Below are 15,799 nucleotides of genomic sequence, written 5' to 3'. Positions count from 1 at the left end.
CACAAAGATTTTCAATCTCGCTGCATAGGTAACGAAAGCAAATGAATTGTAAGGCATATATTAGTTTTATTGTTGTACATCAAAAGTGCATAAAAGTTTCACAACCACTTAATCTATAATGGAATTTCAAACACACATTAACACATAACATAGAAAATGCAGTCTTTCCCAGAACATCAGCGCGGTCAACGATGAAACTTGCCAACCTAAGCTACTGCTATTTTCGAAAAAGCTCCAAGTCTAGTGACAAATATTCTACCTAAATTCAAGTGATTTTATTCAATATTGTACTTCATTCGAGCATAGTACATTTAGGTTGCAGCTATTGAATTTTCGATGTAGCTTTTAATACAAAAAAAATACTCTTATTTCGAGACGACACAGAAATTTAAAAGGCTCCGTAACGCAAGATTGTACTAAGCTCCCATTAATCAAAAATACATAACAGAACCGGAATTTGCATTGAATCTAATGGTAGTCTGCAAAATATGGTGCAGCAGATTAGATCCCCTAATTCAACGGTGATATTCATTGTTGAGAAATACTCGCTGCAATCTAACGACCTATTCAAGTTAGTTCGATGAATGTGAAATAGAATTTGTACCTAAGCTAAGAAGTTGTTGCTCCCACGATCGCTTGCAGCATTAAATTAGCTTAATCTTATAAGCAAGTGTTGAAGTGATAGCAGATAGTAATGAACAAATATATCGCCTGTTGACCAGTAATTACCTCGAGTGCAACAACCGATGCCAACAATAAGGAACCATTCTGTGCTCTTATCACTCACAAGAGATCATTCGTTCATTTGCCGCTCAATTTTCTGTCCTTTTTATAAAGGATTCTATCTGAGACTTCATTACTAATCACGTAACAGAATTGGTTCAATATATAGGTAACGTGGGAAAACACACTTCGTTGCATCGCACAATTCAGTTCCGTTAGACAAAGTGAAACCTTATTTAGTCTAAGCTACGTAATCGAATACAAGAAGACCACACCTCACATAAGTATTAAAATGTATAAAAGTTTAGTACATGGTTTTTTTTCCCTAGCGATAATTTTTGGGATGATTACAAAAATTAGAGAAACAAATTACTGAAAAATAAACAATACTTATCTGATAATAATCTTACTGCATTGAATACTTTGATTATCATTATAGATTCTGGAGAGAGATACAAATAAAAGACAGATAATAAAGATACGCTACACATACCAAAATACAGCGGGTGGACAAACCATACAAGTAGAACCCCAACTTGCATTACACTGATGAATCCAGTGAATGATAAGTGAGAAGTTGAGGCTCTTCATCAAATTTTCGTTGTAAGAAAATGAGGACTCAATAGGCTTACACACTCAGGAATGTCGAGTTAAGGTCTAGGAACCCCAAACATAAAATCAAGTCAAACTTAACACGACAGAAATCAATTGCTATCAAAGTTGAAGGCATTAAAACAAACAAGAACTCGAGACTGAAGAGCACACAGGCTAGTGTAATAGACTGTGCAAAACAATAAAAATATAAATATATTACGCAACTCTAGCATCTATAATAGACATTTGAATTGCACTTCCAGGAGCAACTCGTATTGTGCACATAATATCGGAAAATTTTTCCATAGGATGATGCCAAGTCTGTTTGATAATTAATCCGATGTAACGTATGGTCTTGTATTTCCCGACTGTATAAGGAAAATATGTTGCCGGTCGAAATGAAGCCACTCGTGAATATATAGTTCAGTGAAAATATAACAATTTACCAACATTTGATAAAAAATGAAACAATATGAATGCAATAAAAACGGTAGAACGAATAACTAAAGCCGATGAAGCAACTTTGTTATAGGTAGCACAAGATAAAAAAGGTTCAGGTGTAACCGTCACACAACATCAAAGATAAACGCGAATAAAAAAATTAAACGTTATTACATATTGGAAAACAATTTCTAAAACTGCATGCTACTTTTAGTCGATGTACTATAATGACTAATGAAAATATTTCGACAGAACATCGAAAATAAATGCTTTTGTATCGTATTTAAACACAGGTCTCCACTACGGACCTTGTAAAGTTTATAATTTGATTGGGACTAGAACTCGGTAAAACAGATACCGACTGATGAAACAGCGCTGGAAAACAACACGTCATTTGCATAACGAATTACACCGATTTGCTTCACAGCAAAATCAATCATTCAAAATGAACCTTCTGAAACAAACGGGTGTTGAAAATAATTAAAACAAATACGATTCACAGATACTAAGTTTGATTTTAGTTAGAGGCATAAGTCAATACCAGAAACGTGTTTCAGGATCAAACCTCTTCGGGACTTGAAAATAACTTAAATTATTGAGGTTATAAAAGAATCAATACCTTAGGAAATGCACGAGAGAATGTGCAACCCAATGCACAGTCAAACTTAAAATAACATCAAATTAGGAACGCAAAACGTGCAGCAAACTAGTTCACGCAGAGAGGAGTTAATGTAGATTTATCTTCTCAAGTTACAGAAGAAGGAAAGCTCAAATAAGCTCATTTTCTTCCAAAAATAGCATGAAACAATAGTATCGTAAATGGCGACTGAAGACTTGATGAAATACAGGAATAGTGACGGAAATAGACGCTCTTAATTGCCATTCGGACATAGCGAACAATAAAAAACTACGGATCTGGAATGAATTTGTGTGCGGTTTGTAAGTACTAAGGATTGCATCTCAGATATCTGTTTCAATGCAAGCAGTAAATCAGCAAGGAATCAATGTTCTAAACATTGTGCGATGGAAAGACGTTGGTGCAAAATCAACTCATTTTTTTCTGTTGAAACTTTTAGGATTAACAGACAAATGACTGAAGGTAGCAACAGGCTAAAGGGTCTTAGGCAGCAACTTTCATCACACTTTTCGCTTACTCCGCCTTGACGTTTCTAATTTAAACTTGGCATTTGATGCATTCAAACTGGCATCAGGCGCATGTTTCAACTTTAAATTCAATTCTGGCTCAAATTTACCATTTGAAGCAAGATCAAATTTAGGATTCAAGGCAGGTGTTCGAGGATCTATTTCATTGACTCTCGCGTTCTCAAAAATGTCCTGCAGCTTACCACTCCACTTGGGCAACACGCGGCTAGGCTTTCCCAGAACCTCATCATAACTGGAGAACTTATCGCTTGTGTAACTGGTATATTCAGCACCAGGCTCATGTCTGGTATGATTATCACTACTGCTGGTGTAAGTAGACAGCATGGATGAGTCATCAGTGAAGGTAGAGTGTTTGGTATGGTTGTCGTGGTTGCTGGAGTTTGTAGGGTAGTTCAGTCCATCGCTGCTGGGACTGAGTTCACTGGAGTAGGAACCAGGGTGTTTCTCAGCCAAGAAATTCTGAAAGACAATATACTCATCGACCATGATCCAGTAAAAGTGAACTGTTTTAATGACTTTCAAAAAAGGTAATTTGATGATAAGCAGTGAAAAATGTCTTTGTGTGAATGACAAGAACTTCGTCAAATAGAATAATTATTAAAAATTATCATTTAAAAAGATATTTGGAATGAGGGAGTATACACAGAACTACTGGGCTTATAATACATCATCAGCCCTTAAATGAACCATCGATAGTACAAAAAGATAGTTTCGATGCAAACGCTGTGGAAAATACAAAATGTAGCAAAAATAACAGGCGTTGTAGTTACAAATTATTTTCTACTATTTCGTTTCAATGTAACATTATAGCACTGGATTGAAAATGCGAGTGACTAGAAAAGAAATGCTAATGTATCAATTCATTTAAACATTGATTTCCAGTTGGAAAAGTTGTAAAGTTTACAATTTGGTTAAGACTAGAATTCGGCCTTGTGGTTTGTCATCAACTTACGCGGCTGGAGGAAGAAGCTTTACGTTGACGCCAAACCGGAGGAGGCGGCGAAGGCAAATCGAGGTCTTCAGAGTGCGAGGCTGCACCATCACCTTTACTGCGGTCACTGCTACTTCTGACGGCATCATTGCTACTGCTAACGTCATTGCTGCTACTGCTGTCTTCACTGCGTTGATTTTTATTGTCATTACCGCGGTTGTTCCTGTCGCTTCTGACGCCACTGGCCACACTGAGGAGGCTGGTATGGAGCACCTCGCAGTCTATCTGCAGCATGGAGACCTCGTTGTCTCCAGTCGAATTGGAGCCGGACACCGGAGCAGGCACAAGCAGCGTCATTTTCGGTCTGGGCAAAATTAAATTTCAAATTGGCAGAAAATAACAAAACATTGCTTAAATTTCACATTAATTACCTTGATTTAATTTTAAAATCAGCTGCCAAAACACGCAGTTACGTTTTTGATGTCTCAGCAACAAAAAATTGCATTGCTACTTAATTTATGAATAGAGAACAAAATCGTTTGTTAGCTTTCCGAATGCAGTGATTTCAGTCCTACTAACATTAAAGCTTTGCTTTCAACTTCGTCTGCTTTAATTATAGAGAAAACCATGAGTTGACAAAGCTGTAATTAAGAATACATCAGTCGAGGGCATAACTTGATCATCATTTGGAGCATAGGTACCCTATACGTTTCGCCAGAGAGCACGATGGCCATGTGTAGAGGTGTAGAAGTAATGGAGGTTCACCTGGAGGTGTAGGAGGAGTTAGGCAGGTTCACCTGGAGGTGTAGGAGGAGTTAGGGAGGTTCACCTGGAGGTGTAGGAGGAGTTATGGAGCTGGGGAGGCACGAGCAGCAGGTCTCGGCTGAGGGACACGACGTAGTAGGACTCTGGTCTACTCTGCAGGACCTGCAGCAGCGACGGCGCGCCTTCTGGAGACACGCCGAGTAGCCCCGTGGTCGTCACCGCACGCCCTCTGTAATACACGCTCTTGGTGTAATGCTGGTGGTGGTGGTGGTGGTATACACACAACGGGTAATGGTGGTGTGGTACCAGCTGGTCAAGAAGTTATAGCGTGAGAAAATATTGTTGCGAGTTGCAGTATTAGTGGTGGTGGAGGTAATAGTCCTATGGAGAGTGTTTTCAAAGGTTTAAATGTACTCTAATTTGATTGATAAACATTTGAAAACATTATGGGTTGCACGCGATCTGACAGTGAATATTTGGGCCACGAGAAAGTCGTGCACTAAGTAAGTCTGAATTATTTCACATCAACAATACGGCGGTTGAGGATGCAGAGGAGAGGGCGAGTTAACTGAATGGTTATGATTTTCACCATAACATGATTTAGCCTCACCGAGTGATGGAGGGGTCGATGGTGAGAGGCGGGGGAGGGTCGCCATAGAACAAGTGCACAGCAGGAAGTCGCTCGCGCGGCAGCGACAAAGCTCTGTTGTCAGCCAACGCCGGTACTGGAACATAGAAAGATGATAATAATAATAATAAAAACGCACTATAAAATAATTTAGTTACATATAAAATAGAGCAGTTAGACGGAGGTTTCCTAGATAACAGAATCAGAAGAAAAAAAAAACAAGATAAATATACTACAATGGTACAATGATGCATCATCACGTCTGGCGACGGTCAAAGACTGGCGCAGTGGATATATTTTTGTAGCATCCAGCCTCGGGTTTTCCTTAGTCTGAGGAGAGTGCGCTCTTCTTCCGCTTATATTCGAGAATAAATGTAAACACTATCTATCGCTAAGATTTAAAAAAAAATTGATACAAACCTGACGGACTGACATGCGACGCCCAGGTTGAGGTGTCTCCAGAATTTGAGTTCGTGATGGTATGTGATGCAGCTTGCCGTAGTCGAGACTTCCTTCCTTTTCCTTTTGCTCGCCAAGCTTCTCGTCCTAGTTTGTGGTCTTGATGACTTGCGGACGCGAGATGTGTTTGAGGAGACCGAAGGGAAGAAAGGGAGGAAGAGGGGTCCCGGGGCCACTCAGGATTGACTTTGTTATGGAACCAGTCGCGCAACTCATTCTCTAACCTGGACATTCAATAGAATTAGGTAATTATTTAAACGTAACAAAGATCTAGGGAAATTTATAAAAGGTGAATGTATAAAAGACCGTAGCTGGTCATGAAAAAGTAGGATGACATTTTTCATTTTGGTACACATGATACAGCAACTGTTGATTTTCAGGATATGAATCCTAGTTTGGATTGGGTAACACATTCAACAGATTCATTCATTTGGACTGTGTGATTGAAATTTGATTTAATGCCCAATATTCCAAGGAGTGTCAACAAAATATTTCCAATAATTTGAGATGAATTTCGCCCTATGTGATGCTTTGGATTCACGTAAGGTTCTCGCCTTGAGACTAGGTATCATAGAGTACAGAGAGATACATCAAGAACCACAGCCCCCTCAGGGGGGACTTCTGACGCGTGTCTGTGCGCGTCAGAAGTCCTATGGGATTTCGCGTTTCTAGGGCGATTGTTCCTGAGCGCCCCACCGCTGAGCTCGCGGTGTCTGACTGCAGGTCTCAGTTGTGGGGTTAAGTTGTTATGTAGGCAGGATACCTTACATTTCCCTTCTCTCTCTCTCGCGGGCGGCCGACGTCCCGTGTAAGCGACCTCTTGTTCGAGTGTCTTCGTTTCTGTTGCTTTTCACCTGTCCCTCCTTGTCACTTCGTCTCTTTGAGATGCTAACGCTGCTTCTTTTATAGCTAAATAGCTGAAGCGCTAGTAAACATTTGGCCACTAAACTAAACTAACAGAACCACAGCACTCAATTCGATAACTGGGTCTCATTGAGCAAATTGAGACACAGCAATAACCCCGGCACTCACCTCAAGGACTCGGTCTCATTGAGCACAGAAGGACACATGGAGGAGTTGAAGTAGAGGGAAGAATCATTCAGCTTTGCGTCTTCCGTCACCCACAACAAGTGACGCAAGTTTGATGACGCGGAGGACTCCAGCAAAGAAGGTGGAGATAATGGCGACGAGTTCGGGACTAAAACACCGGACTGAGGAGACGACGGTAACAATCGGCTGCCCATTCAGAAATTTAGTTAATTGACCATCACAAGCAAGAAGCAACCATTAAATTAGGTAAACCATAATGCTAAATATGCTACAAAAGAGCAACCGAACTTGGCCAATTCAAAGAGCCTTTTAATCTCCTCTCACGACTCACAAAAGTAGAAAAATAAAAGCCCAAATGAAATATGGTCTTAGAACCCCAATTCTAAACCCCAACGAACAGCACGGTTATGCAGCATAGAGAAGTTTTCATTCTTCCACGAAAGGAACTTATGAGTGAAAGCCAAGCCATAGAGAGACCTGGGCAGAGTGAAGGCAAGCAGACAGAAGACAGTGAGCAGCACAGGCGCCATGGATTTGACACCCGTAGAAGACGGTAGCACAGAAGACGCAGAAGTGCTCAGCAGACGCTTTTTCAGAGCAGCATTCTCTGACTGCAGCTCTGAGCATAGACTGTTCAGAGCAGACACCTCCTGCACACATCAACAACCTTCAGCTTCAAGAGTACTTAGCTGCATACTTACAACAGTATAAAGTAAATAGGATACTTGACAGCATGCAAACAACAGCATAAAGTAAATAGGGTACTTAACAGCACATTTACAACAGTATAAAGTGAATAAATATGATTCCGTTTACTCATTACCGGGAGAATATTACTGCCAAGTTATATTTATTGCACATTTCTGGAAAATCACCTTCAGATAGTCCAAAAAGACCACCTACTGCTCGTAAGGAAACTGAGCATTAGGCATACAAAATTATCGAATTAAAGTACAATAATTCGTGCCTGCTTGAGCTTGGTGTTCTCGAGGGTGAGGTTGGCGATGTCGTTCTCGAGGTTGGTGACATATTCCTTCTTCTTCTTACGGGATAAACTCGCCGACTCTCTGTTCTTGATCATGCGCTCGTGACGCTTCAAGACTTTTGTCTGTGGGTTGAAGGGGTCAATTAGTGACGTTATACGTGAGCAGTGTGGGTTGAAGGGGTCAATTAGTGACGTTATACGTGAGCAGTCAGGAGGTCTGTGGGTTGAAGGGGTCAATTAGTGACGTCATACGTGAGCAGTCAGGAGGTCTGTGGGTTGAAGGGGTCAATTAGAGACGTCATACGTGAGCAGTCAGGAGGTCTGTGGGTTGAAGGGGTCAATTAGTGACGTTATACGTGAGCAGTCAGGAGGTCTGTGGGTTGAAGGGGTCAATTAGTGACGTTATACGTGAGCAGTCAGGTGGTCTGTGGGTTGAAGGGGTCAATTAGTGACGTTATAGGTGAGCAGTCAGCAGCCGGTTGACTTCGCACCAAAGAATGACAATAAACTATCATGACAGGTGTAAACTGCTCCATAGTTGTTACAGTTCCACCTCCAGATGACCAAGAATTTATTCGTCAATTGGTTAAGTACTCTTTTCTATATCATTTTTAATAACTCTAGTGAGGTGATGTAACTTCAACATAAAGCGCCATTCCTCATATCCATGCAGCAATATCTAATGCAAACTGCATCACAAAACATAGTAAGATGAGAAAGAAAAAGATGTAAGGCGCATAGCTGTGAAACCATCACCTGATGCGACAGTGGGACGTTGCTCTGGCTCAAGCCATTCACTAACACAGGACTTGCAGTCAGGCAGCTCAGTCCTGTAAACAATTATAAATATTAAAAAAACAATAAATTCGTTTATAAAAATCAAAACTTTCAGTTGTTTCGAGGACAGAATTAAAATAAATTTCACACACCAGATAATACGAGCAAAGCTGGGTTTTTATCATTGATTTTTAGCAATGCAAGTCGTATCAGCTTTTATAATTAATGCTCACCACGTGGAAGTGGGGGAAATATTGCCAACAGATAAATGCTCAGCGAAATTAAAAAATGAAATGCATAAATATACCTTATTAATTAATTGTTATGGTATTAGTCAACTCTCACCAATAGTTGTACTCGAAGGAACTACAGCAGCCAGGGAGCTCACGTTGCTGCACGACTTGCTGCTACTCAGGGGAATTTTGCCGTTGAAAACCGCTGCTGCATTCCCATTCAAAACAGCATTGCTGCTGATCATGCTATTACTACCATTCATTACAAGACTGCTTGTACTTATTACAGTAGCATGACCGTTAATAACAGCAGCGTTCCCGTTCACAGAATTACTTTTGCCAATAACAACACCTGCGGCGTCGCGGTTCATCACAGTGCTACTCAAGACGTTCTTCAAACCACCGCTGTTGACTTTATGGCAAGCAGTAAATAAGCCATTGTTATTGTCAACATAAGTGCACGAGTCTAGAGCACCGACACTACATCCCATGGACGGAGGAGACATAACAGAGTTGGTGGTAGCAGCCAACAAAGTGTGTACGGAAACTTTAGGTTGTATCCTCTTAGTCTTGGATATGGCACCGCCCCTTGAGGCACCAACAAACGGCGCTCCACCTGCAGGAAAATGTTTGAAGTGTCACGACCAAAGCTCTTCATGGAGAAGACTTAGAATCAAGTTGAACAAGAGGTCCGCATAACAACACATAAAGTTGCTATCAAAAGAAAACCAAGTATTGTGAATGAATTCCAAAGGGATAATTTTGATATCACATTTGTCCAAGATCCTAAAATGAAATATTTGATGGTAAACAGTAAAATATAAGCAGTGCATCACATTGTAATGCGAATAATGATACATAATAAACAATAGAACAATTACACAATATTTTAACTCATTGGCAGCATATTTACTCAACTATTATTATTAAACAGTTTTTGCATTTAATTTCGCACACTCTACTCGCCTTTCTTGGTCGTGATGGAGACGACTTTATACTTAGGGGTGGTAGAAGGGGGACTGGTGGGAGGGGAGGACAGCTGGAGGGGGGATGCCCTGGGGGACACGTCATCGGTGGGGGATGAGGGAGGAGAACTTTTGATGCACAAAGTTAAGAAATTATTAGTATTACTGTTACTAATTTTATTAAGAGTGGGAGCGTTCTTTGTAGCAGATATTGTCCCATTAGCTGGAGGGGAGGATAGCTGGAGGGGGGACGCCCTTGGGGACACGTCATCGGTGGGGGATGAGGGAGGGGAACTTTTGATGCACAAAGTTAAGAAGTTATTAGTATTACTGTTACTAATTTTATTAAGAGTGGGAGCGTTCTTTGTAGCAGATATTGTCCCATTAGCAGACAACTTATAACCCGTGACTCCATTGCTGGTGGGAGTGAACGGCTTGTTGCTGCTGAGCACATCACAATTGTAGTTAGAGCCGACCGTGCTGTTAGTATTGTTGCTTTTGTTTGTGAATGAGTTGGTGTTGAATGTGAGTATCTTATTGTTGGTGTTGTTGGTGGTGGTGGTGGTGATGATGGTCGTGGTGGAGGGTTTGTTGCCGTTCACAAAGCAGGCTTGTCTTGGCTCCCGTTTGATTATCTGTGTCGTGAAAACAAACCTATAATTACAACCTCATTTTATCTCTTTATTATTTACAATAATTGTCAACCTACAGCTCATGGTTCCAGTATTTAAAAATGAATGGTCGTCCCTGGAATCATAGCAAAAATTATGAATATGATTATGCATATTTATCATTTATTTCATTACAATTAGAAAAGCTTATCATTGATTATAATTTCACCAATTTCCAGAAGAATTTATTGACGAAAAATGGAATAAATATCGTCATCTACTTCATATAATTTCGTTGAATGCATAAATACAATCTTCCAGGCATCGCGTTTTTTTTAAGCCTTGTATCTTGGATACCACCGTATTGGACCATGTCAATTTAAAAAATAAACAAACAAATTTCTTTTCCATAAAAACCAACATTTTTCCCCTATCAATGCCGGGTTAACTTGCTACTGATTTCACACACAACCTCCCAAGACAGGTAAAAATACTAAGCTAGGGCATCCTTATTTTGAATGAATCAAATGGCATTCCTTACAGAAAAAGTTGGCATGTTCACAGCAGCGGCGGCAGAATCAGACGACGAGGTAGGACTCTCCAGCAGCTGGTACCAGTCACTGCCACACGAGTTCTCTGTCTTGATGGACAGGGGAGAATGTGCCGATGTTGACCCACAACTACTACTGCTGCTGCTTGCACCTAAACATTGAAGACAACCTCAATGCATAGAGCACATAAATATAATAAAATAAATAATTTAATTCGATTAATCAAACATCGCACAGTTGTAGACCATGATGATGTCAAGTGTAATAAAGATCATTTAGAATAAAATTGTGAGGTAAAGAAGCCATTTTAAGTCCCTGACCAAGCGGGCTGAGCTTCGTGTTAGAGCTACACAACATTTGTGCAGGGTTGGTGGCGTCTTGCAGCTCAGGTGACAGATGATGCACTAGTGACGGCGAGTACTCCTGTGCGAGTAATAGATATTCAATCAACATACCGGTATCAGCTAATTAATCATAAATATTACTATCGATCCTTGACTGATTTAATTCAGAATAGTTGAAACTAGAACACATTTTTCATGAATCCATTGAAGAGGTTTCAAGATAGAGCTCAGCTCTTTGCATGAATTTGAATGCAAATGATTGAATCTCATGACTCCATGATCAATAACTAGTCGAATGTTGAAGATCATGCGACTTTGTAGGAGAGAGTATCACAGAATCAAAAAGAAACTACAGCCAAATACTAACCAGTATGGCTTCATCAGAGATGTCTTCAGACAGCAAAGCTGGCATCTCACCCAGTAAATCTGTTAATGAAATAACGTAAGGCAACATGCATCTGAACTTGATGAGAAATAGTCAATAGTTATGTTCACATAGCAAAAATTTACTTTCATTTATTGGCAACATCAGGTACGTACCAACATTTTTAACGTTCTTATATGATATGGTCAAAGTATATGGATATTATTTGGTGATTTAAATATAGTACTATTAAATTCTAAGTAGAAAAAGATTAAATTTTGATGCATGTGACAAGTTCAACACTCTTCAGTGGCATTCAAGCATGCTAAAACACACTCAAAATAACATGTTATTGAAAATCTCTTAGTAAATTAGAAATATACCATTCCTAAATCTCCCTCATAGGGATCTTGATAATGATTGAATATCAAGAAAAATCATCCACCATTACAAAAATTAATAAATGCTCTGATTGAGAACAATATGTACGTATATATTGTACTGCAGTGCATATCTTACCAGGGTTACACAGAGGAGATGGAACCAAGTCCATGGCCTCCATCTTGTCATCGATTGTGCTGCTGCGGCTGCTGGAGTCGCTTGAGTGAGGTGGGCTCCATGGGTCCCGGGTCTCACACAGCTGACAAAAGAATATTTTAATATTTATTACTAATATAATATAAAATAATAATCAGCTGAAAAAGTTTGAAAATACCACAAAAGTAGATAATATAATAATTGATCGTGATAAATTTTTTATATGACATGGTATGATCTATTGTGAAGCAGACAACTGAAACAAAAGTTGTAGGCAACAACAAGCATAAGATTATTTGTTATATACCTACCTATTTCATTTCTGTCAGCCTCAGAAATCAAATGGCACATGTTATCTCAATCATGGAAGACTGATCAGCAAGGTACTGACAGAAAAGGATAATATGGAAGCTAAAATAAGAATTAATTGAAGATAACTCCAGAGAACAAGACATTAGCAAAGATTTTCCCTAGAGCTAACAACAGCTATTTGAAGGTAAACTGCAAGCCATGATAGATAATGCATAAAAGCCCTGAGATCATTTTACCATATATTTGCAGAAAGAACTTAAACATAACAAGCCTTCATTTCAAAAGTTATATCTTATGTAAAAGTTACTCACCCCAATGTCACCGGAGAGGCTATGCAAGAAGTCGTCACAATCATGCTCAGCAGAGTCTGTGGGATATACTTCGAATTTAATTCATTCGTGAAATTCTGCAATCACCACAACAATCTATAGAATCCTATCTGTCTGTTTGCAGTTGATTTATTGCATTTAAATCTTACAAGTTCTATATATACAGGATATAGGTATATATATATATAAACCCTACCTTAATTTTGGATCTACTGACACCACCAATACTGAATTAAACCAGCTGACAGCTTAATGCAATGATAAATATACATATCAAACAAAATAAAAGCTAAATGCTCACCTGGTAAGGAGCTTCCAAAAATTTCTTGCTGAAGCAAAGCCGTCTCAATGTCAGTTATGTCATTGAGTGACATGTAATCAAATGGCTCACTTTTGACCAACATATTTGTGGCCTTAGTTGTCAGTTTGATAGACAAATCAACACAAATTGGAGTCACACTATCTTGGACTTGTGGACTTTCATTTTTCAACACTGCTATCTGGATGGAATGTAGTAAAACGTCACAAGAAATTAATTAAATTAGCCCAAAACATGCATCCTAGCACATTCTACTAAGCTCACAAAGGACAGATGCTGACAATGTGTATACAGAATTTTTTTTACAGCAAGGAAGTAATTAACTCATGAAATAATCTGCCAGAGTTCATTGTGACAGCACTCTTGGTGAACAGCTGCAAGAGCATGTTCAACAGTTTCTGAATAGACAGCCTGGCCCTGTACAGCCACTTGTGCTGCAAGTAGGGAATATCCAGTTCCCAATTAACACTTCAACCTCTTGTTAAGCTTAGGTGCAGTGAAAGTTATTGACCAATGATCAGGTGTGATGTGTTAGTGAAAGTTTTTGACCAATGAACAGGACTCCCTTGAGGACCTTCAACAGTGTTTTTGCCAGTGCCAGTTTTCAACATATTGTGGATCCTAATGAACCATCAGAGCAGATAGGAAATACAAATGCATTAATAATAGCATCATCACATCATAATGCAAAGCCTTGTGCTTTTAATAATGGCTTAACTGGAGTAATGAAACTCCTCTCCACACACATGTAACACCCTGCAAATTCAACCATGCATAAAGCAAGTCTACACCATACATAAACACTAAAATTGGTGTCTACAACAATTGAATGCCAAAATGAGCAAGACTGTGCAAAGCTTGAGTTGTCTCTTCAGCAAAAGCACAGAACCAAATCGATATTATTTACAAGTTTACAACCAATGCTCGGAATTATTTTTCCCAAATAAAATAATAATCCCACCTATATACAATGTTCTGAATAAACATGTCAGTGACTCAGTGTATTAGTATAGGGCATGCCTATTGTGGCTAGTGCCTACTATGTACTACAAAAGTTGAAAATTTGTGTAATGACATGTTTGTGAACTGCAGATTTCTTAAAGCAAACAAAAATACAGTACATTAGAGCTGTTAGATTTCATACCTGCAGAACTTATACATTAGCCGTGATATTTCAGAAAAAAAACTTTTCCCAGCTAGATTGGTTAAAGATCTTAATATATAGCATGTTCTTTTATATCAACTACTAATATATAGAATGAATGCCCCAGCACTAAAGTTACTGGCTTACAGTTTCAATACAGATTACAGACTATCTTTTTATAATAGAACTTAAGCTGTTAAGCATATCTTGATTTAGATTTCTTCCCTTTTTGTCCATAATTATGACGGTAATTTATCAAGGAAAATTATGTACCTAGTTTGATAAAAATGAGCAGTAGATATGGCAGTGATCTTGATCAGTTGAAGGCTAACGAGTAACTAGAGCACCGGCATGGCGCACTTACCGGCGAACGTTGCCGAACTCGACCATTCGAGTTATGAACAAGACAAGGCGCGGTTAAACCGACTCTGTAGTCAGCACGAGTGCCTACGGAACGGGACCTTATTTAAAGAATAATTGGCTGAAATTCATAAAGTAACAACATTTGGCATATTTTTCCAAAAGTCATAACAAAAGTAACAACATAAGATCTAATAAGCAAAAAGTAACACTTTTGTTACGAACATAACACCTCTGGCTAGAGGCGGGAAAATGATGCGTTGTGAAAAAAAGTTGTGCTAATCAAAACTGGCACTGCATAGATTAAGGGTAGGTCACAAATTTTTTTTTCTGCGTTAATCAAAACCGCGGTATTCAAAACCGTGCTAATCAAGGGATTGCTGTAATTATGCATTAGAGCCGTGATATTTCAGAAAAAAATGACTTTTCCCAGCTAGATTGGTTCAAGATCTTAATATATAGCATGTTCTTTTATATCAACTACTAATATATAGAATGAATGCCCCAGCACTAAAGTTACTGGCTTACAGTTTCAATACAGACTATCTTTTAATAATAGAACTTAAGCTGTTAAGCATATCTCAACTATTCAAGTGCAACCAAATAACTTTTTCATCATTATGTAGTTATCAAAACCTACAAAAATTTCTTCAGACCAGTATTATGCAATTTATAATTAGAAGTGAGACTGTGGGAGTGGCCGAGTGGACAGTGGCAACTGTCAAGTCAAGCCAGGGCCAGGCAAGGTAAATGCAGTTAGGGTAAATGCGGTATATTCCGACACATTAAGGACGCATCGAGAAATGAAAAACTATAAAAAAATAACCGTATGAGTTACTCAAGTTCTGTTTGCTTTATGTGACTCGCAAAACACCGTACTACACGCCAGCAACGATGAAACGTCACAAAATGTTGCCATATTTATTTAAAAGCCTTTAGAATGCAAACCTACCAAATCCCTATATTCTTACACTGTGTGTGGCAATATTCGGCACGTGGTGAGGCGTATTCCATCCGCGCTTCAAATTCTACTGATACGTAATGCCGTCATCCATGTGTTCGAATTCCGTTCGCTGTGTGAGCTGTATTGGTATACAACACAGCTTTGAATTAGAACACTAATGAATATTGAACACTACTTAATTACGCTTTTAATTAACAACTATTAAGCTTTTAATTAAGCAAATTTTAATTTTTGTACACAGCTTGGAAC

The 15,799-nt window shown here is 39.0% G+C and overlaps 1 protein-coding gene across 1 annotated transcript; it reads right to left on the bottom strand.

Moving 5' to 3' along the window:
- Window positions 1-46: 46 nt before the first annotated feature.
- On the bottom strand, window positions 47-13,273 carry LOC108671090 (cell wall protein DAN4). Its single transcript, XM_018158569.2, has 17 exons — window positions 13,065-13,273; window positions 12,746-12,801; window positions 12,105-12,225; window positions 11,589-11,647; window positions 11,198-11,300; window positions 10,868-11,028; window positions 9,717-10,350; window positions 8,863-9,366; window positions 8,497-8,570; window positions 7,723-7,863; window positions 7,233-7,405; window positions 6,738-6,941; window positions 5,667-5,929; window positions 5,229-5,343; window positions 4,683-4,847; window positions 3,875-4,217; window positions 47-3,381 (listed from the first exon to the last, which is right to left on the bottom strand). The coding sequence occupies exons 1-17, from the start codon at window positions 13,165-13,167 to the stop codon at window positions 2,896-2,898; spliced, it is 3,705 nt and encodes a 1,234-aa protein (XP_018014058.1). The 5' UTR covers window positions 13,168-13,273; the 3' UTR covers window positions 47-2,895.
- Window positions 13,274-15,799: the final 2,526 nt, after the last annotated feature.

This window comes from Hyalella azteca, unplaced genomic scaffold (genome assembly GCF_000764305.2).
Source record: "Hyalella azteca isolate HAZT.00-mixed unplaced genomic scaffold, Hazt_2.0.2 contig3016, whole genome shotgun sequence".
In the NCBI taxonomy this organism is placed as follows: Eukaryota; Metazoa; Arthropoda; class Malacostraca; order Amphipoda; family Hyalellidae; genus Hyalella; species Hyalella azteca.
The sequence above is the reverse complement of the archived record's forward strand: the minus strand, read 5'-3'. Positions and strand labels throughout refer to the sequence as shown.